A 24,667-nucleotide genomic window follows, 5' to 3' on the forward strand; every position below is an offset into this window, starting at 1 on the left:
ATGATATTATTTTCGCTGATATTAATCTTGTCAATGATGCGATAAACGCAGAAAAATCGCCATGGAAACTTGGATACGCAGCAACAATACACTCGTCACAGGGATTAACAGTAGATGGTCAAGTTTGGATTGTCGATGATAGAATTTCCTGGTCAAATTTAGTTTATCTAGCTGTTTCTCGAGTAAGAAAATTATCTCAGTTAGGTAGAATTAAATTTCACATAAGTGACGACGGCGGTAATTGAGTATCTCTCGGTATTATTTGTAATTCCTCCTTGGTAAATCCTCGTTGTGGTGCTAACGAATCTAGAAAATAAATTGCTGGTCTTCCTGATGATCTTGTTACGGCTGATATTTTATGTGTCGTAACACTCCAAATTGGATCGGTTGCTCTTTTTCTGCCACCCTCGGCTTCTCCCTCTTTATACAAATATCGAACCGTTACACTACCTAACACAGGTGGAATAGTAGAATTTCGCTTTAGTGGTATTTTTGTCTTTGTAATTGCAATTGCGGGTTTCATTGATATTGTTCGTGTTACTTCGTTATTTAGTGCGTTAATCACGTGAGGTAATCTTGTTACCCAATCGTGAGATCGTTTATCTTGGATAAATTCTCTCGCGTACTGATATCCGAATAATCTTTCTGCTAGTGTTTTGTTGAATCTCTCAACGATAGCTTGATTGTGATGAACACCTACAATACCGCGACGGATTTTAACATTATTCTTTTTCATCAGTGAAGTAACCGCGCCAAGAAATTCTCGACCTGGATCAACCTGGAGAAGCTTCGGCCATGTTAATGGAGATCGTGAATAAATTTCGCTAAACGCCTTAGCAATCTCTGTTGCTGTTTTATTCGATAACGGTTCCGCTTCCTTGTACCTACTTGCAATATCAACAACCGTCAACACGTATTTATATGTGACTCCGTCGACGGTATCGTAAGGAAGAAACATAAGATCAGCCTGATGGACTTCATTAGGGACGCTGACAGAGAAACTCGCATATGATATTTTCTTAGGCGGAGGAAGATAAATTTGCCAGACTGCTTGCCTCGATAGCCACGATTCAGCGACAGATTGCTTTACTTTTGCTGCCTTAGCAAGTTTGTCTATTGCTGATTTTCCTCGCCAAAATCCTCGCGGAGAATAATATATTTGCTCCATTATAAATTACCAGCACCTAGTACTAATTTACCTTTCATTGCTCCTTTTATTAACCAAGTTGCCAATTTCTCTTTGAAATTTTTATCAGGAATAGCATCTATTGCGTGAATTAATTTAATATCAGCGAGATGTCTTTGTTGTAAATCTCCGCTGCGATATGCAAGATCGTGATAGTAGCATGCGTTATCGATGGCGTTTACTGGATCCTCGCCAGGATTTGGTTGATTATTATCGTTAAGTCTTATATCTAGCCTTGTACCAGGTCCGCAGTAATTATATCCTGGTAAATGTTTCTCTCCGGGATATTTTGCCCAGGGAGTTCCAGGTAGATTTGTTAAGGAGGTTGCGATGTCTCCTCCGGTTCTACTTTTTTTTTTACAAATCTAAACTTAATTGTCTTACAAACCGCACATTCTCCCTTGATTGCATTCCTGTTGTTGCGCGTGACAACTTCGATTGGATTTAGCGTGGCAGTTCGAGTACGACACTTAACACAATATGAATCCATAATATTCTAATAACATGAATGTAATTGATTTTTCAGCCACAAAAAAACGCGAGCAAGTAAAGCACACCGAGGCATTACCAAATTCGATTAGAATGATAATCATTGGACCATCTGGTTCTGGAAAAACGCAATTGTTGCTAAATTTGATAATGAGATGGCTAAAATGGGATAAATTGTATTTGGTTGCACCGTCCGTTGATGATCAGCGATGTTATCAAGTATTAAAAGAATTTAGTGATAATACTGAAGATGGCACAATAGAATTTATAACGGATATCAATGAAGCTCCATCAGTGGAAAGTTTAGACGGTGATGCTAATAATCTTGTTGTTTTCGATGATGTGATGCTGGATAAGCAAACTAACCCAGCTAGGATATTCTCGCGTGGCCGACATAAGAACACCGATGTGATTTACGTGACGCAGCGATATACGCAAATTCCAAAGGTGATTAGAGATAATTGTAATATTTTATCGGTATTTAATGGCGTTGATACTCACACGCTAAGGAATATTCATCAAACTTGGTGCAACGGCGATATGGACATAAATAAGTTCAAAAATTTCTTTAGTCACGCTCAGGCGACACCGCACGGATTTGTCACGATTAATCTTCATGATCCTCGTAGTAGATATCGAATCGGTCTTGATCAGATTTACTCATAAAATTGCAACCCAAATTCAATTACAGCAAATAAATTTTACAATACCCCCCCAAAAAAACTGCCATTTTTTTTGTGTCCAAAAATGCAAATTTGGGGGGAATTTTGCGGATTATTTCGCGTAGGAGGCTTTAGTTTTGAATTCTGAGGGTTCTACGGAAATTATTTGTCTAGAAGGGTTAATTTCGTCTGTGCCACCTGGTCTGTAGAACTTCCCTGCTGCTTACAGTACTCGTAAGTTGAAAATGAGTACATAAAAGGAATCCTATTAATGGATAGAAATATCTTTTATCCATTTATAATTGTCCATTTACCTTTTTCTTATCCCGGACTATATATTTTGGTGAACTTGCATGTTTCTTTAAAATCTTATAGAAGTTATATTTTAAAGAAATATTACATAATTGAGTTGGTACTAAAGAACAGCTTGAGTATCGCTTCTAAGTGAATTTAGATGCTTCTTTTTACATTTAACTTTTTATTTCACAGATAAAATCGTTGCCATGACCATGGGTTTAAATAAAACCAATCAATTGCAGGAAATGCTATTTTGGTAAATTGTATATTCTTATTACCTATGCATCGACACATGTCCTTTTGGATTCCTTCTTTGGTTTAGTTTGAGTGCGCGAATCCGATAGGGTTGATTTCGATTTCCCATTTGCTAAGCTCCGTTCTGAGTTATAGTGAGGCTTCGAACGTCACTGATGTATGGCCTGGAGAAGAGTAATGTTCTGCCGCTGGGTTCTTTTCTATTGTATTGGTTTGCCAGCGTGATGTGTGGAGATTTATTCAAATGTTTAGTTTCTGCATTTCTCCAACATACTGAATACTGTATACCTTGTATGTGATGAGGTAGATCACATTTGATGAGTTGCACGTTATAGTATGCTTGTGAATATGAAACTTTTCACCGTGACTGCGCTGGAAATTGTGTTTGTTTCCTTTATGTGTTGGCACGTCTTTCACCTTAGGTTTAAACAGGGCTTCGATTTCTCATCTACTTTTTGCTTTGAGTGTAGCTTTAAACGTGAATAGCATATCTCTTTATCTCTGGGGTCTAGGGAATGCCACAACCGATTTGTATGGGAAAATTAATTGAAGCGGTTTACATGAATCAATGTTTTTCCTGTCTTCGGGAATAATGCGACCTTCCTGTTGGGTTTCATGGTGGAGCGTAATTATTATACAGAATCTATTTTCGCTACAGCAAATTACATAGAATCAAGACAGTTTGCTCTGATAATGTAACTCACGATGAGAGGTGCTAAGTTAACATTTAACACAACAGAGTTACAACAAATATATTATAGCGGAAGCAATACAAAGAGAAAAGCAAACAAACCGTGCTGATTTCCTAAAACACAACGGAAACCAAACGTGGAACAAACGCTCTTCATCCTGTTACGTATATCTGATTTAATAAATATTTATTATAATTTAATTGTTTGTTTGTCAGTTTTAAATTTTGTTTTTCTTACATGCTATTGTAATGTAAAATTATTCACTAGAGATGATACTTTTTCAGAAAACTGTTTGACCTTGACTGTTAGTTTATAAACAGCAGGTGTTGATCTAAATTCTGACCTGGGTTTAGAATTAGTAAACAAAGTTCTATTTTATCTTAAAATTATTGGTTGTTGTCAAGGTCATGATGAGACTACCTGGGTTAAGAAGTAAACACTTTTTAAAAAATTTTTATTCTTGGAATAAAATCATTGGTCTAATCAAGGCCGTATTCTGTGTATGTGATATAAACTTAATCACGTGACTTCCCCCCTTTGATTTTGTAATTCTGGTTTTTCCATAACTATGCATTTGTTAGTTATAATGGCGATGTGTAGAGAGAGATTTCTAAGTTTTTTGGGGCTTTTCATACTGATGTCAAGTTAATTTATTATGGCCAGGTTTGAGCTAAAAAATTCTTCAGATCATTTGGATTTTAAAAGGATTAATTCTTTATTCTCTGGAAATATTTGAAGAGTGCTTGTACAGCTTTTGGAGAGATATTTTTACAAGTTTAATTTGGATTTCCAATACCGGAGTGCCATTATTTGTATTCAACAATGAACTGTAGATAAGCGTAATACTGACTACAGCATACGTCATCGTCATCCATCTTGGATTTTACATCAGGATTCGAATTTGAAATTATTAGAACTTTTATTACTAGGACTTTTGTAATTTAATTCGTGGATTATTCTTAGATTATTTTTGGATTTGATTCTTGAAGCCACAAGTTCTTCTCCAATTTTTCATTTTAACAGAATTTTCAAGGAAAATAAATTATTTGTTAAATTTTAAAAAGCTTGTTGTTTTCACTCTTTTCTGTGTTACTGTTTATTCGAGCCTAAACACGTAACAATCCTCACGTTTCAACCAGAGACACATCATTCATAAACATGTTGATTATTGTGATGCTGCTGCTGCTGCTGATGATAATGTGAAGAATAACACAAACTGACATCAATAATGATAAGATTAACAACTGATCCATCGAACGTGGCGTCTTGTATTTTATAAGTGCTTTTATAATAACAATAAAAAAAACCCAAGATAATTTGCGAACAAACTTTTGGCATATTGTAATATAATCGAAAAGTTTAAATCGAATGCACAAAATCTTCACTTTGAAATCGAGATCATTGCCACCGTTAAAGTGACAACAATAACACCAGCAACAACAATGTAATAATAATAATAATTACTATTAAATTGACTCATCACCACGATTGTTATTATTATCATTATTATTATTAGTATTATCATTATTATTATAGTCGTCATTGGCATATTAGCATCATTATCATCATCATCATCGTCGTCGACGTCGTTATTATTACGTAGTTGTAGAGATCATACCGTAAGCGAGTAGCCAAAAGCATATTAAAGTCAGAAAGATCCTGAACAAAAAGCAAATATTAGGATGGAATTTTACTGACCGGTAGTTGTCTCCCAATCTTTTTTCTATTGTTCTGATTATCAGATTCTGTAGGCTTTTGAACAACGCCTGGATGTTGATCGTCGGATTGGCCTTCCACTCTTGAAGCTGCTGTTCCTGAATTTTGTTTAATTTATACTTGTGGATTAAAATAAACTTCAAAATTAAATTATATTTAATGTAATGAATTAAATACGATAAAGGAATACAAGCTAGAATTGATGGTGATAGTCTCGTATAAAAAGCTAGGAGTTTTCGAAAATTAAATAGGACGTCAGTAATAAAAACTTTTATTTGTTATTCAAATTTCAAATATATTTTGTGAAGTAAATTTTTATGACATATCAAAATATTGATATGTCTGTAATAATAACAAAAAATAAAAAATAAAAAATAAAAAATAAATAAGAAACAGATTTTTGAAACCCAGACCAAAAACTTATAGAATCTTTCATGAAATCAAGAGAACGATATAAAGGTTGACTTTTTTCGAAATTCGTCTTCAACTTTGTATCAACGTTTCTAAAACAAGGTCACATGTCATAAGTTTGACGATATCGTTATGTACGTCCATGTTTCAATGTCGTTGTGACTGAGATAGAATAAACAAATAAGAAATATTGTTACAAAAGAAATGTTTTTTGAAGGATAAAATAGTTTATACGAATAGACACTGATCATCTGAACTATCATAACCTTGAAAGAAAATAAAGTTACCTTTGTGATTATTTTGTGCAAACAATAATTTTATTCCTAGCCGGATAAAATTGGATAAAAGGGAAAGTTTGTAGATCACCATCAAGCCATAAAAGGCAGTAAACTAAAGAAATATTACAAATACATTTTTATACCAAGAAACAATCATGCATAGAAATGAAGCATTAAGTATCATAATTGTGAACACCAGTTATTTTTTTTCTTCTAAGAAACAAAATATTATACTTATAAACGTGTGTTAGGTATGATATTTTTCATACAATATACGATCATATATACCAATATTAGTGGGTGTTACACTTTCTCAATCATTTTGATACATACACACAAACATGCAGATGGCGGTTTAGTATAGCTATTTTGTACATAAACAGATACTTATAAATACTAAAGGGTTGTAGAGTATCATATTTTCATCAAGGAATCATTATTTCATCCAAACGCACATACACACGTACAAAAGGGGAGGTTTCGTATAACTTTTAACACAATTACCCGTTCAAATGTAGATGCGGTGTAATATTTGTCCATACTGCTAATTTTTTCATACAAACAATAATTACATGTAAAATGTGCTCTTACTGTGGCATTTGTTTCATACAAACGCAAAATAAGGCATACAAATAGGGGTAGGGTAATTGATTGGACAAAATAATTTGAATAATAGAAACCCAGAATTACATATTTAAAGCGGTGCCACATATACAAATGGGTCTAATGCTTGATATTGTTGTTATAAAACATACAATTACCTATATAAATTACAATATTATATTACGAGTTTTTTTAAAAATCATTATTATGCAAAACATAATAACGCATATGATGTCATTTTCTTCATACAAATACATAATCTCATACTAAGAAAGGGGAGGGAAAACACACAATAAAGCACATGACTATATGGTTTCACACGACTATATGGTTTCTTGTTCATTCGTATCAATTAGCTTTTTGTACCAGTATAGAATTCGTACACACACACACACACACACACACACACACACACACACACACATATATATATATATATATATATAATATATATATATATATATATATATATATATATATATATATATATATATATATATATATATATGCACACACACATACAAATCGGAGTAGAGATAGTGGCATCAAAATCAAAACATCCGTTGTCACATATATAATATTTGTTTCGTACAGGCACGTGAGGGGACATACATTGGGAGTATATTATAATATTTTTCTTATACCAGTCACTTTGTCTTCATATAAACACACAATTAAACACACACAAAATGAGTTTTAACATGATTAAGTATTGCATGTGCGCTAAATTATGTTAGCAGTAGTGATGTGTGGACGAGAGAAAGTGAGAGATTGAGTCGAATGTTTAGTATGAAATCTTTTCAAGCCATTTCATTTGTTGATCATTTCCTTTTCTCTAGTTTTGCTGGTATCTGTCACTTACAAAACTTAAAGACGTAGAATAAGGTTTGATTTGATGGTCTGTGAACCTTATTTATAGTGAGAATCCTTGACAAAAGGTGCGCAATTATGCTTTTGATAAAAAAATACGAATTTATCATGCCACACGCCTTTTATAATGTCGTTTTCGGTATGTTTGAAAACAAAATGGATGTTTAAAAAAATAAACATTTGAAAAAAGTTGCACACCCACTCCTTTCATTTGTATGTGTGATCGTGTTTGAATATATGATACAAATATAATACCGTTCAAGTGGGATGTGCATCTATTTTTCTATGCATGAAAACAAATTCTTCACCATATATATTTATATTATGTGTTATTTTTATCATAGTAGTTCGCATGCGTCATTTATTTTATGACATATTTTATTCTGATTTTAGATATGATCGTAAATTTGCATTTTAAAGATGAGTCATTATTATATGCTCATTTTTTCCCCCGTTAACTTTACATTGACAGAATCATTCAATACTCCCCAATACTGAACGCGCGCGACAATACACATATAGCATTCACGTGAATGAAGGAACTATTTTCTTTTGTAAATAAACAATGGACTCAGACGCCAGCACTTTTGATTTGTAAACAAATCATGTACACTCGCGTAAGAGGCTCTTTACGTTGTGGTTGTTTAAATTTTGTTTCTGAATGAAATAAAACATGTTTCGTGGATTGCAAAAAAAACCCCAGCTGTCTTGACATTTTGCGTTGATACAATGTTACAGATTTAGGCTAGCTACCTTATATAAATGACGGATTATGTCCTTACAAATAACAAGGCATATACTGTTTTCTTTAGCTGGTGATAATAATGGCAAAATAAAACATACTTACAGTTTTACATCCTGAATTTCCTCAAAATGTTTTTTCTTAATTCTGCAAATCCGAATTACATGAGCCATGTCATAGGTTTTCAATCTGGATTACACATTTCGAAAGTGTGCTGTAATTTCGATGATAAGTGCAAATGCATCCTCCTTACTGCACTCAAAATGAAATACACATTCAATTCCAGAACGTCTTTTTGAAAATTGCAATTGAAAGACTTCATATTTTTCCCACGTTATGATTTCAAACATTCAATGACAGAAACAGAAACACATTTGCAGACGTAAACACGCTTCTCCCGCGCCACTTCAATCCGATGTATTTCATGTGTAATTTGCACAGATGAATCCAGTCCAAAATCACAAACTTTCGTCGAATCGAAACAAAATACCAAAATATATTCACTCCAGATCAAATGGAAAAGTCGCTGCAATGCCCATTCATTCACAATATGACTGCAAATTTTATTTTTAACTAGGCACGCCATTTTCTTTCGAAAGTTCTGTCGACCGCGCGACCAAGTTCAAATTTATCTGGGCGGAGTTATGTCCGCATTAATAATGATGTCATTTTGTAATGTCAAATCTGCGCTTGTGTATTTAGTTTGGAATACGGCATTCATTCATTTACGTTGTTTCTTGTAGTGTATTTTGTTTATGTAATTAAACCTTAGGTAGAATAAATAAATGAGCATATAATAAAAAGGTTACTGCATTTGTATGGGAAAATATGAACTCGTTTTCTCGGAAGGATATACTGCACTCACAAGTTCGTGCAGTATTCATTCCGAAAACTCGTTCCTATTTTCCCATACAAATGCAGTAACCTATAATTCTTGTATAATGCGTGAATTCATTCATAATACTGGTCTACAGCCAAAATGTTTCCGAAATAAATGTAGTCAAAGGTTACTAATTCTGGGTCACTGAAAACGAAAATGATTTTTACAATTGTTGATTGGCTCTAGTTTTAAAGATATGAAATTGGGTCAGTAAATACGACCCTTGACTTGGAAGGGAGTTATAAAGGGAAGGGATCTCAATTTAAACCAGAAATGACTTAAATACGTCTTTGACTAGATCGGTGAATAAATATATTACTGGGTTTCGGGTAGTACTTGCTTTTTAGGCAAAAGAATGAATGATGCAATTTGAAGATTGGTATTGCATCATACATGATATTAATCGCATCATGTTATTCCTAGAAGTCCTGGCTGATGCAATCATAACTAAGCTTACATCACTCTGCTGAACAAGTTGCCCTACCTCAGCTCTAGAAATCATAAAGTGTCATGCTCTCTTATTTGTCAGTATTTGATTTTGTTTTAATTGTCATACTGAATTTAGCAAATCAAAATCCAGAATAAATAGCACATTTCATCTCTGAAGTAGACGACGTCTAAAACATTGTAGACATGTGTAATGTTCCAAAGTTTTGTTGTACTATAAAATCCAGGTAAATTTCATTTGATAAGATTTCATGACATGCGTTCTTGAAATGCCAAGCTGACCTAATTCCAGATTAGCTTGTGTATACCACGTGACCTTGTTTTACCAGTTCAAATAATTCTAAAATGTATATGCGTCTGTATTATGTCTTAGCTATCTATATGATATATTTATTTAAGAATTATGCGTTCCGTGTATTAATATCAGTCTTGAAAGGATATTTAATTGTGCTTAAATAAAATGGTTCATTTGTTTAATTCAATTATTCATTGGAGTTTTTAAGCGCTCGCACTATGCCGAATATTTGGAATTATAGCTATTACGTAATTATAGTGAATTCGGTTAAAGACATTTTTGGATTATATCAGTGTGATACTTTCATTACTGTTGGTACAACTGTACAATAGTGAACATCATTCGTATATCCACTATAACACTTTTGGATTGCTCAATATTTTTAGACTGGTTATGACTATTTAGGATTTCATTCACAATACTATAATTTGGTGTTACTTTTTCACTTTGTGTTTTAGGGAAATAAATCATATTTTCAATTTTCCAAAACTTGTTGGTTTTCGCTCTTTTTTTTGTTACTTAGCTAAAGACCATAAAGTCGTGACAACATGTATTTAAAAAAATATATTACATATCCATTTATATTTGTAACTAGTTATTTGTATGAAAAAATATATGTACAATTAGCTATTGGTGTGAAATAAATATAATACATGTAATTTGTATACATAATTGTGTTTGTATAAAAAGAAATATTGAATTACTCCCCATTTATCCGTTTGCGTTTGTTTTTATAAAAACATTATCATGCGGCATATCATTTTCGATATGTTTGATTTGTTTGTGTGTATCCATGTATAAAACAAAAATGCTCCCTCCATTTGGATGTGTACCTTTTAGCAAATATATTATACTACACCTCTATTTATATACGTAATTATCACATAACCTGTGCACTTCATATTTACTATGTGCAATTTCATAATTTTGCATGTTAAAGTATCACTTTATGTGATTCTGATTGGTTCAAGTAAGCCCATGAACGTTTTGTGTATTGTCTTGATTACTGATCGACTGCGATCGTAGAAACAAATTCCTTACCCAGCCAATTTACTTTGTGGGGCTCGTTACGCCATGTATTGTCAATCATATGCTTCAAAATGACATTCAGACCCAAACATAAACAATAAACAAAACTATGTGTATTGGTCATTTGATAGCGGACGTAGAGAGAATGGAAGTTATATATATATATATATATATATATATATATATATATATATATATATATATATATATATATATATATATATATATAGTTCTTCGTTCGTTATAAATAAATTCCACTGAAATAAAAACTATTTGATAAAAAGAATCTCAAATGGGTAATGATTTAATGTTCAATTTATGCATTTCGTTGAATAATGTCCAGCCTTTGCGAGCCTCATTTCTTATATTCAGTATCAAATCATTACCCATTGAGATCCTCTATGCATGTGTGATTGTGTGTTGGCATAGAAAAAAGATAATATGAAAGCAATTATACTGTATGTATTTGTATGAAAACATTATAATGCACCCAATTTCTATGCATCATGTTCTGCTTGCATAAAAATGTTATTGTTTGAAAACATTATATCCTATCCATCGCTACAAGTGTAATTGCGTCTTTATCTGAAACTAAATATGGTAAGCTACCCCACTGATTAATTTGGAAAGAAATATTGGCAGGATAAAGTATTAAAATATACCCCAGTTGTATTTGTAATGGTATTTGGATGAAAATAGCAACAAATTATGCAATATAGTCTTCCATATGTCATTGTTTTGACGTTTAAAGTAAATATCACGTTTTACTCCTCTTTATATATGTAAAATTGTGTCTGCATGAGAAAATTATGGTGTTGAGTGTATTTGTGCATTTTGTATCAAATAGTTGCTCTTTGAAAATATACCATATCCAGATTTAATTGCACTATTGTGTGTTTGTATGAAAAAATATAATCATACTACTCACATTTGCGTATGTCTTTTTGTATCAAAACAAATATTGCTCCTCACTCCTTTTGTGTATGTAATGTATTGTTTGGATGAAACAAAATCATTACGTCTCGCAGCCAATATTATGTACAAGTGTTTGTTTGCATGAAAATAATATCATTCATTACTCGCCGTTGTATGTGTCATTTTGTGTTGTGTAGAAATAATGTTTGAAGAAAACCTATACCACACATTCTTCTGTGTGTGTACGTGTATGTGTGAACGAAATTATTGTTTGAAAAATGTAATACTATACCCATATTTGGTTCAATATGCTTTATGATAAATGTCATCTATCTCATTTTAAGTCTGTATGTAAATAAATAGATAAATCTCTGAAAAAGTATCATAACATATCCACTTTCTGCATGTATACCTGTGTGTTTATGTGAAAGAACTGATTGTTTGAAAAATGCAATATCCTATGCACAATTGTTTTGCAATTGTGTGTTTGTTTGAAACAGGAGTACCATACCCCACATGTATGTGTGCTGAGATAAAAACATAAATGAGCATTTCCAAAATATGAAACCCCTACTTGTTTATGTAACTGAAGTTATTATATGATCAATTTTATCTGCGTTAACTTTACATTGTCAGAATCTTGCAGTATTTTACGATGCTGACAACCTTGACATTGCTCGCACTTGCACGAAACGTATGCCTAAAAACAAGATAGTGTATTAGTACTACATTTTTAAACAAACCATGTACAGTCATGTAGTAGACGCTTTAGGTTTTGGCTGATTAGATTTGTTTGGGATGAACTAAACAAGCTGTGTCGTCCATTTAAAGGCAATAATGATAAAGTAAACGATGTGGACGAGTTCACTGAGTCAGAAAGGAAACTTTCTATCAAACAAATGAATGTATTATGTGATCTTCACAATGTCAATAAAAACGCGAGAGACGCAGTAGCTGAAAATATCGTTTTGAGCATTGAACCAGTTATTGAGGAGACTATTTGTATCTTTTCGCAAATGGGATGGTTTAGACTATGACCAGTGCTCACTAGGGTCTATAAAAATATAGCAGAAAAAAGCATATTGAGGCCAATGGGTATCGCATATCTGCTAGAGACTTACCATTTTACGAGACTGTCAAAATGCTAGATTCGAGAAAAAATGCAACTGAAAGTTTTGGTAAGAAACTAAAGATCGCAGAACCAATCAGTCAAGATGACGAAAAAGTATTATTTCCGCTGACTATATGTACTGTCACGCAATAGCTGCTTTGGAATTTACCCTGTGTAACTATTTTGATATAATGTTCAGCTAGCGATAGACGAAAGACACTGTATGATAATGTCATAGCTGGGGTCCCTCCAACAGCGAAATGCAAGTGACAGGGCATTGTTATGTATATTTAATTTGCATTGTTTGTTAGTGTTATTAATTTTTCAACAATTCAGTATATGTTATTGTAGTAAAGCATTGTATTTTAGACTTGACGTTGTCCAAAATTAAGTTCATTTTCTGCTTGACCTGAATCTATATTTTTAATATTTTCAGTAAACAGCTAATACATAGTTAAGTTATTCTCTTCGTGTATGGGTTTAAAATCAGTATCGTTATTAACAGAAGTACATATGTTTGTTTGCGTCTAGGTCAAAGGCTTTTGGAATTTCCTTAGTGTACTTGACATAGTCTTAATTTTAGCAATAGGTTTTTAATAATAACAAATATTTTTATTTTGTAAAGATTAGAATCATTCTAGAAGGTTATTTGTCATTAGGTACTAGTTTTTGTTTTAGAAAATGCTAATTGTGACCTGATGTCAAATAGAGAACTATATAATCTTGCAACTGAAATGATGTTTCTTTGGTGCTATAAGATATAGCGAAATCAGGTTGTATTATATGTTGTGTCTAATATTTCATTGCGGATTGAAAATTTGTTTCTTCAAATTATTGAATTCAAGTGATTATTTTCTCTGGAGAATCAAACGTTCTGTGATAAATTTCTTGAAACTAAACAGTAATTAGAATTTATGGTGAATTCCAACCTGGAATTATATTACTGTGATTCAACAAAAGACTGTTGACACATCAGTCTTATACAGGTTAGGAAGACCCATCGATAGCTTTGGATTTAATTTTGACTTCTATTAAATTTATTAAATTATTATGACTTTTGTATGTAATTCTAGGAATATTTTGGTATTTAATTCGTAATAATGTAAGTTCCTTTTCTCATTTTCACTTTGTATGGTAGGGAAATATATTACTTGTTGAATTATACAAAGCTTGCTGCTTTTCTCTCTTTCCTGTTACTTATTTTAAGAGCATGTATTCGTAAGAACATAACTTCTTTGCTGGTAATAAGAATAGTAATAAATATAGGTACATTTATGTATCTTGAATTTCCTCAAAATATACTTTATTAGTTCTGCAAATTCGAATGACACGCCCTGCAAAACCTGATATATACCGAAACTGCACTGGAATTTCGACTACTTTTCTAGCTGAAATCCATTCTCCTTATTGCACTTGACTCAATAATTCAGTCAATCATAATCAGAAAAGCAGAATTGAGTTGGATCAGTATATAACAAATTCCATGCACGTTCATACACAATAGGACTCTAAATTTCAATTTTGAAAGATCAAAACGACATTACATTTTGAAACTAATGTCAAGTGTGCGATGAAGCTCAATTGTGTATTGATGAATCTACGGCTGTGTATTTATTTTTGAATACAGCATAAATTCAATTACTTTGTTTCTTGTAGTGTATTTTTTATAATTAAGCCTTAGATAAAATAAGAAAATGAGTGTATAATAAAAGGGTAACTGCATTTCTATAGAATAAAATGAGCTAATTTTCTCGGATTAATACCTCAGTATCAAAGGTCATGCAGCATTGATCCGAAAACAAAACCAGTTCATAGTTTCTCATATAAATGCAGTATTCTATCAATATTATCTTACTCCTCTATTTGTATGTGTGTGTGTGTATGAAACAATATCCTAGCTTCAACTTTTGTATGACTGTGTATGTGTTCGAAGGAGAATATCATTTCTATGTATATTTAATTTGTGTTGCGGCGCTTGACCTTTTTCCGTAACTGAGGGAATTCGGACCTACCTAAATACTGTCAGTTTTTAGAATGATGTTTACTTGGATTTAAGTTCAGGACCTTGCTTTTCCCTTCGAAATTCTATCGCCTACCTGATTTATGTCATGATGTTTGCTTGAATTTAAATCCAAGGTCTGCCATTGTTTACAGTTTGGTAATTTTCTTTTAAAAGTTTTCAGAAAATGCTATTGCTTCAAATCTTAAAAATGTAGTTTCTTAAAATGTAGATAAAGTTTTGCATCTGAGTTCTATGAATAAGGTCAACCTCCCTAGGTCAAAGAAATGCTCTCCATTATATATGATAATGTGAAACGATTCATTGAACCAGTTATTAGGAATGGTCTTTTGCTTTTTATAAGAATGTACATACAACTTTAAAATCTCACCAGTTCTGCATTAAACTGTACAATCTGCCATTCTTCCAAATGTCCGCAGCATCTGTTTAATTTTCTTTTTGTATCCTCCATCACGGTTTTTCTCTCGTTCTTTGGAACCCGGTCCCATTTATTGCACACGAATAAAACGTTGCTAAGGCCCTTTCTTTGCTCGTCTGTTAAATCAGATTTTGCTACCGCCGTAAGCAGTTTTTTTATCTGGAAACATATAGATTACCTACAAGCAATGTAGCTTATCTAATTTAATTTTTGAGTAAAATAAATGTGAAATAAATTATTTTCCTACAAAGGTCAGTTAAGATGATACAAAACCATGTTGGTTAGAATATACACAATATTTGATCCGATATTGCACACCAAAGAAACTAAATTCTTTGATTCTTTGTCAATGAATGAATCGATTCAGCAAATGAAATTTCCTCAACTGTCATTTCATCCCCGCTAATATTCTTGGTCTAATGATGTTATCCAATGATGCGATAGGAGATTATACTATTACGACTATTCCTGTTCACATGATTTAGTTGCTGTTGTTGTTGTGGGATTTAACGCCATTTTTCAGCACAATATAGGTTATACATGGCGGACAGTACTAATGGTGGAGGAAAAACCCGGAAAAACTCCTGAAAGAACCACCGACCCACAAGAAGCTACTGGCAAGCTTTCTCACATACCCACATGATTTAGTCCTTGGTTGATGTTATCAATCGACGATGTATAATGTTATGTTCAGAATGATCGTAAGGAAATACAAATACTTACGTACCCGCCTTTTGAACTTAAAGACTCTTTGATGTCAGTTAGCGGATTTGTATTGTTCTCTCGGCAGTGGATACATGCAAATATGAACCAAAGGTACTTTAGCGTTTGCAAATTCCATATAGGGATATGAGAACAATAAAAGTAAGAGCTTTAGAATTGCAGTGCTTGGTGATATATTGAAATTCATTATACTTACTTGACTAATTTAACCATGAAGCGAAAGATAGAGTATGTGCAAAGTGTCACGGAATTGTATACATTTATCGTTTTCTTAAAGACATGTAATCGGGATTCGTTTTTTGTGTACAGCGTTTTTCGAGGATGGTTTATGTATATCATTTATTATTTTGAAATGGTGAGTTCGGTTCACCCCATGCTACACGAGCAAAGTCCTTACGATGAGAAATGCGATATACCTTGAGCGCACAGGTTGTGTATTGGCTACATGACTTCATCGTAGAGATAAACATTACATTACGAAGAGTCTTGTCAATGAGCAGCCCACTTTATGACAATTTCCAGCTGTAGAGGTATGAAAATTTAATATTTGTTTTCCTATTTGTATTATAGGATATAATTATTTTACTATCAAATTTAGCTAGTACCTTAGGTAATTCCGACTAGTGGCGTTATGATGCAATATTATAGTCTGTTTTCTAGTTTAACGGTATGTAACTTAACAGAACGGTTATATTCGCAATAATGCTGTATTTACTAAGGAAGGGAAGGTGTTACGTTAAGTACTATAAGATTATTGTCAGACACAGGTTCACTTCTGAAGCTGAGTATCATCTTGTATAGTAATCCCGATAATATAATTTGCATAAAACAATCAACTCAAGTTTACAGTACATAACGTTATTACGTGCTGTTTATACATGACCGCGTAATGTTTAGTCAACGGATTCGGATATTATATTTTCAGCTGACTGATTGATTGGTAGCTAGTGACTGGTGAATGCTGAATGTGGTGCTGAATGGGTGAAGCAGGAACGGAGTGATAGTTTTGCTGTATTTCAGTATATGCATCATATTGTAGGCGTTTAGCCGTGGTGCTTATATTTGTTGCGTTATACCCATTGTGCTGATGTCATGGTGACGTTGGCCCAGAAGAAGATAAAGGGCATCAAGTGGTAATGAACCAAGGATTCTGGTCCCACGGGTTTGCAGAAAACAGGAGATTGTACGGATATTTAGGCAGAGGAGACCTTTCGGATTTGTGTTTGACTCCGCAAGATATATGTCCCAGTATTTCATATCCTATTTCACTATTCGAGTGAAAACTCATCATATTTTATTAAGTGAGTGAAACGCATCGTATACCATTAGCTGAGTGACACATATCATACATCACCATTTGAGTGAACTATGTAATTTATTACTATTTGTGTAGATATCGTCAATGTAACGTGAATCATTTTTTCCATTGTTGGTGTGGAATCACTTTGAATCGTAAATCATTTTACCTTTTTACTATTTTAGTTTTTTTTTGTCTTGCATATCAGTTCACCTTTCATTTAAATCGCAATTCATTATCAGGTTCATGCATATTTTGTTAAATATTCAATATTTAGGTTTTGTTCGCATACAAAAGCAGCAGAGGGGGCGAATCGGACATTTTGTCCAATCGTTATTTTGCTTAATTATTACTTTCTGCACTCAACGATCTAGTGTCGTCAGCGCCTGGTAAAAAAAAAACGACGACGTCGTTGGGGGATCGTCGCGTCGTCATTTGGTTTAATTAACACCTTCTGCGCGTCGATCCCCAGCGTCGTCAGCGTCCGGTAAGCACATCGACGACCGCGTCGATGTCATCGCCCCCTCTGCTGCTAAGTGGTTATTTACAATGATCTTACAAACAGAGTGATCACTAACTCCTCCTCCTGTAGATCAATTAGGTTATTTGACTGATCGGTAAGTCTAAAATTAATTCTCGTTAAAAACCGATCATGGCATCGCATATAGACCGGATTAATCGGACTCTCAACGATTAAAAATCCCGGAGGGGCTGTTGGTGAAAATGAATAAAGGATATATCCCTGTTGAGCTTGATTTGATTGCTTGGTATCTACCTGGTAACTCCCTTCGATAACATCACACACTAGATTAATCGCTATCACTGATGCAATATTTACGTTGTATGGAGCAATATGCCTACCACCATCTCCGTTATCGTGTCTGAGGATAGTTGATGGGGGGGTGTCCGCGGGTGGATTCTCAGGCCAACCTAGTATGGTTCTTATTGAACTGTTATAAATATCAACCATATACCCCGGTGTGCTTATTTCAATCGTCGACGATAACGTCGGTTCATGAACCGTAATAGCGATTTTTGATTCCTTTCCTGTGATCGATTTTATTCTGCGCTGAAATTCTTTATTGATTTGTTCTATTTGGTATGACCCAGTTGGTATTGTAACCTCCTCCCAGTCTGGGGTTCCATCGGGTTTATTTGTCCGTGCAAAAACCAGCGAGTTATTAGGTTGTTGTCCGTTAAATGCGTCCGCTCGGATATTAGGCCAACTGTGATATACTCGCAATTTTGCCAGCGCTATTTCCTTCACTGGAACCGGCGATGGGAAGTTCACACTGAATTCGGGTTTCGTTGACGTTATCGATATCATACTTGTTTGTACCGGAGTGGTGTTCTCCGCGATCCGCTGAAGTAATTGAGACCCTTCGGGGTTCAGTGACATTATTATTATTCGTTGTCTTTAGTGTCTAATTTCAACAACCAGGTGGTTCCGGCTTCCAGTTGAAAATCCTCGATTTTTGACATCGCGGAGCTATATAACTGGACCATCGTGGAGAATTCAACATCGGATACGAACAAATTATCAATCGATAACGAGATCAACCCGGATAATTTCGAGTATGCGTCGGATACTATTTGATGTTTTACTGTATACTCGTTGAGTTTTTTCTGAAAACACGATGATATCTTCCTAGTGATTGCGTTGGCGACTCCAGCAACTGTTGTCATCGCGGAGACAGCGATTGGAACAGCGATCGGGGCTATCGTGGTCACCGTGGATAAAATAACACCGGTACCGGCCACTATACCCGACACCGAGTACACGACCGCGTCGATGGCGGTTATTTTTCGGCGGTATTTTTTTATTTTTGCACGGTATTGTTCGGAAAGCGTTTTCAAGTTCGCGGAGAATTCTTTTGCGGTATCGAATCGATATTGATGTGACGTCGGTGATACCTCTGATTCAATTTCCTTGGTGGTCATTTTTATTTTAAAAGAACTAGTGTTTTTAATTACTTAGATTCGCTACAAATTCCACATACCATGTAATGTTTGCCCCGGCTAGATTTCTATCAACGGCTTTAATTATAAACCGTTCGATTGTATCCTTGTCGATGATTGTTGATATTGTATTGTTAAACCCGGATGAACTCGGCGATGATATACTGAACTGCATCGCCGAAATCAATGTCAATCGATAAATACCCTTAACAATTGCGGTGACATCTATTGCATTACGCGTAGGAGTCCAATCGAATGATCCGTATTGAACCGTGTATACGCCACTGCCGATGATCCCATGAGGTGTTTTCATTTTTTCGAGTTGCTCTGTCATTCTAGGTAGTCTGTCCTTAATCGCTTCAACATCAGTTTTGATTGTTTTTATTTCCCCTCCATACGCGTCTACATTTTTTTTGTTCGCTTCAATATTAGTTTCGAGTTGCTCTGTTATTCTCGGTAGTCCGTCTTTAATCGCTTCAACATCAGTTTTGATTATTTCTATTCTCCGCAAATTCGCGTCTATATTATTCTTGTTCGTTGCAACATTAGTTTTGATTGTTTCTATTTCCCGTGTATTCTCGGTCATACTTTTTTTGTTCGCTGCAACATCAAGTTTGATTGTTCCTATTTCATATGTATGCACGTCTATACCTTTTTTGTTCGCTGCAACATCAGTTTTGATTAATCCTATTCCCCGCCAATACGTGTCTACATTTTTTTTGTTCGCTTCAATATCGGTTTTGATTGTTCCTATTTCCTGTGTATGCGCGTCCACACCCTTTTTGTTCGCTTCAACATCAGTTTTGATTGTTCCTATTTCCTGTGTATGCGCGTCTACACTCTTTTTGTTCGCTTCAATATCAGTTTTGATTATTCCTATTTCTTGTGTATGCGTGTCCATATTATTTATGATCGTTGTAACATCAGTTTTGATTGTTTCTATTTTCCGTCCATGCGAGTCTACATTATTTATGATCCTTGCAACATTAGCGCCGATTATTTCTATTTCCCGCTCATGTACTACTACACCATTTCTGTTCTCTGCAACATCAAGTTTGATTGTTTTTATTTCCTGTCCATACGCAGTGATATCATTTATAGTTGTTGTAATCTCATCCGGTCTGGTATTTTTTTTACCAAAGAATTTATCAAAGTTGTCATCGATCCTGTTAACATTTTTCCGTAACGAGACAAATTGGCCCGACAGCGTTGCAAAATCCAAAATAGCACCCATTATTGCTGCAAGATTTGGTTCGGTTACCGCCGGGGTCCCGAAAAAACTAGCGGTAGTGAGTTGTATATCGGTGATAGATTTTTTCACCTCGGTGACAGATTTTTTCACCTGCGCGTCAAGTTCGGTCACCGATCTATCCAACCTTATAAAACCGTCTTTGACTAATGTTACCGCCGATATATGTTCACCCGGTTTGAGTCGTCCGTCGCCGGTATATAACGCGATAGTGTCCTCGGCGGCATCACGCTGTCGTGTTAAAACATCATTCAGTGACACATTACCGGATTTCAATTTACCCTGGCGGTCTTGAAATACAACTATTTCGCCTGGGTCAACACTGATTAAATTTAACATATCAGCGATTTCATCCTCAATTAGTTTTTTTATGTCGGCGGCGGCCGTTTCCGTGGATTCTTTCAGCGCCGAAACCGGTCGTCCCCAAATATCAATCATCGTTATTGTAGAAAAAAACGATGTTTCTAATTAACCCGCCGGGCCTCTACGACCCCACTAGTGTATTCGTTTACAACCACATGAGGTGGTTTTCGCGATGATGAAATCGCCGCGAGTACGTTCAATACCTCACGGCCGCATATCGGTGGGTCACTTAACTGCTGTGTTGGCAGCGTGGAATAAAAAACCCGGGCTGAACACGCCCGGATATACCGCATAAACTCTTTCGGCGGGGCTAACCCGTATGAATCAAAATAGACGATCGCACGCGGATCAATCGCGTATGCAACCCAATGAGTTCCCGCTCCGGAGGATCCATCGAGGTTAATTATGCCGGTTTCAATATTCCTTGGTGCCGCCGGTAATTGATCCCTCATAAAAACACCTCTGAAGTTTTTTATCGCTAGCGCGTTTGCGGCGTCTATTAAATCAAAATTAGACATTGGAGTCATAGACTCAGGAGTCATTGACTCCCGAGTTAATAAACGGTTCCCGGTAGTCTTAGACCCTTTCCCGAATACCATGAATACGGGGTTCCCGGTAGTCTTAGACCCTTTCCGGCCACGGGTCGTTTTTTTTTGTAACCTTTCCCGGTTGCCTTCTTCAATGCCATCCCCGCCGCGGTACCAACGGCTCCTAACGCCGCCGCCTTAGCCACTGCTGGTGCGGCCGCGGCAATTAATGCCGGAATCGCAGCTAACAGCGGAAATATCCCACCGGTCCTTTCCATGTTTTTAATTGCTGCGTCTGAAAAATCTATTTGAACACCCTTTTTATTCTTCATCGCATCATTGAAATGTTTTATTTGACGCGCCGTCAACGATATCTTATGATTACCACCTGCCATCTGTGACGGCTTCAGCGTTATTGTGGTTCCGCATTGTTTAGCCGACTTTGATCGTAATTTCTTGACTTGACCATCAGTCAACTCTACACTGACGACACTATACGACATTTATTGTAAACGCGTTTTGTGCTTTCAATTACATGTTTTCCACTGGCGCATCAACGATTCTCATTCGTCCACCAACACCTTCTAGCAGCATTGATTTATCGCTGAGAATGACAGCAACCGCTCTATAATTAACACCACCCGGGGCTATACGAGCTCGGAAGTGTATATCAACGACGGATTGTCTCGTTAAATCAAGATGTTCCAGTGAAAAATAATAAATCGGATACAGGTTTTTAAAATCAAGTTGTGATATTTGCAAACCAGTGTCGACGTTTTGATCACGACCCATATACGACAGCAATCGATGGTACACACGTGCGATATGGTTGTCGCCGTAATTAAGCTGTATATCCTCGGATGGTTCCTGTTGTCCGTTTATTCTCAGCGAAACATCCCTGACTCCTAATTGATCAAATATCATATGGCTGCGTTCTTGATTACCCAATCGTTCCCTATTCTGTAGCGCTATGAATATATGACGCGGGGCTGAAACACCCTGTTTTGATGCTAGGTGCCATGTAAACGTATCGGCGACGTTATCCTCTTTAGCATCAGTTGTTACCGCTAGCCAACTCAACAACGATTTCCCTCCCTGTTCCATAAATGCTAACAATCGTGCTTCCGTGGTAACTGATGGAGTCAGCACCGGCATCCACAATGCCATTTTAGTTAAAATGACTTTACCGGCAGCGACGCCAGCAGCACGCCATATTGCATTGTTATCATCGCCCCTTCGCGTCAGCGCGATTGTATGCTTAGCCCCATAGACAACTTTTCTGACATTTCTGCAGAATCCAAATATGTGATGGAGTGGAATCGCGCATGAAAACTGTCGGCGTGGTCCTTGCAACATTCCTACTCGTGCTGCGAATCCTAGATTGTAATCATTGTTGGTGCTTTTTATAATATTAAAATTAGCACCTGGTCTTGCTCTGCGGTCTGGATTGGCTGCTTCAGCCTGTGGGTCAGTTGCGGTATCTCTTTCCGCCAGCACGTTGATGTACTGAATATGGTCAGCGTTATTGGTGGTGTCCTTCGCAAACATCATAGATGGGCCCGCCGATCTTGTATAATCATCCGAGTATCTCGCCAACCCAATTATCGTCGTTGCAACATCAACCTCGCGTTCTATTGATTCAATTTCTCGCCCGTCAATAAGATATCTGGCGCTCTCAAATAACGCCATGATACCGTTGTTGACGAAGCCAACTCGAACACGATGGTCATCTGCGTATGGTGTATTATCGGCGGCATTTGTCACGAGTTCTCCCTCAATTTCGATAAACGCTTCACACGGCAGAAAGTATTTACTGGTATCTTGGACCTGAAGTTCAATTCGCGATCGTAGGTCGGGTTGCGCTGCATAATAAGAATAATATTGATAATCACGGACAGAATCATCCCTGCGCACTGGGGCATCCATATCAAACGCGGGATCAGCGGTACGCGCAAACATTCTATTATTTATCATGTTGATGTTTTCAATTGCGATTTTTTCGTCGTAAATTCTTTGAATTTAAACCACTCCCCGCTATCGCGTTCATGAGCGCGTTGGTTGCCGCATCGGCGGATGGCGAAGTCGCCAACGACTGAGTCGTCGCCAACGACTCTAATTTTTCTTCCACGGCGTTATTTATTACTTTACTGACATTTGCAGGCATCACTGTCGTTGATGGCATTACCGGTGGTTTCTGTTTTTTTCTCCTGGATTTCACCAATGACATTAGTTTGTCTCGTGCGGCAGAAAACGCCCTTCCGGCAACATCTCCAATGGCACTAATACCCTTATCACGAATAACATCAATAGCCTTCATTCCTAATTGTTTGGCTAACGGCGCTACTTTTGGAGCCATTCTTGTAAATAACCCCGCAATGGTGCTACCGAGACCATCTCCATAGTACGCGCGGTAAACAGGCAATCGCGAGTTTACCACGTAGACGAGTACTGGTTTATCATGGTTGTAGTGTATGATCATCCTTATTAAAAACACCAGTTTTCCAATTAATCATCCACGAGCTCGTCTATGAGCGTTCGATATGCATTAATGTCCATAATACCGCCTGTAAATAACCGCTTGCAAATATCAGCGGCCTCATTGATTATTTCCGTAGAGTTATTTCCGGCTCGTTTTCCTCCGATTAGTACTTCCAGCCGTGATATATCAGTGAGAACACTATTAGGACAGGTAACGCCGTAGGATTCTTTACCAACAGAGTATCCTTTTCCTTTTTTTGGTGTTATACTCTTAACTTCCTTGTGGAATGCGTCGTAATCGGATTTACTACGATGTGGTAATGCATCTTTATGTTTACTTGCTAAATACACTATTCTTGCCCAGTCTTTTAACGACTTTATATTTTTCTCGTAACCGCTATTGATATGCTTCTTATCTCGTATGTTCTTAGCAAAATTGTTGGCAGTAAAATTAATTAATTCTTCCCTGTTGCTGAAGTCTCTAATTTGATCTATTGTGCTCTTCTTGAGTACAATACGGGGTATATTCCCTTCTTTTTCTTCCGGTATTTCTTCTTCCGGTATTTCTTCTTCTGGTATTTCTTCTTCTGGTTCTTTCGCAGTAGCGCCTAGTTCTTCCTCGTCGGCCATTGTAACATAAGGTTCTTGTGGTTCGGTTATAGCGAGTGGTGGTGGCCTCCGTGTTGTAGCAGCCGCTATTTTTGCAGGGAGTGTTTCTAAAGACCTTTTTGTTTGTTTTGTCTCTGCCGCTATCT

General features: G+C 35.8%; 1 protein-coding gene across 3 annotated transcripts in view; it reads right to left on the bottom strand.

Moving 5' to 3' along the window:
- LOC149805489 (uncharacterized) overlaps positions 1 to 24,667 on the bottom strand; it is a 235,594-nt gene that overhangs the window by 150,009 nt on the left and 60,918 nt on the right. For 2 of the 3 annotated variants that reach the window (XM_089950083.1, XM_089950081.1), the window contains exons 3-4: positions 15,269 to 15,475; positions 5,280 to 5,395 (exon numbers count right to left, since the gene is read on the bottom strand). In XM_089950083.1, coding sequence (XP_089806209.1) covers positions 5,280 to 5,395; positions 15,269 to 15,475 — 323 coding nt within the window. The remainder of the gene's footprint in view (positions 1 to 5,279; positions 5,396 to 15,268; positions 15,476 to 24,667) is intronic. The other variant, XM_089950082.1, reaches the window with a different exon arrangement.

The sequence above is a fragment of the Sinohyriopsis cumingii genome, chromosome 2 (assembly GCF_028554795.1).
Source record: "Sinohyriopsis cumingii isolate HCF-2022 chromosome 2, ASM2855479v2, whole genome shotgun sequence".
In the NCBI taxonomy this organism is placed as follows: Eukaryota; Metazoa; Mollusca; class Bivalvia; order Unionida; family Unionidae; genus Sinohyriopsis; species Sinohyriopsis cumingii.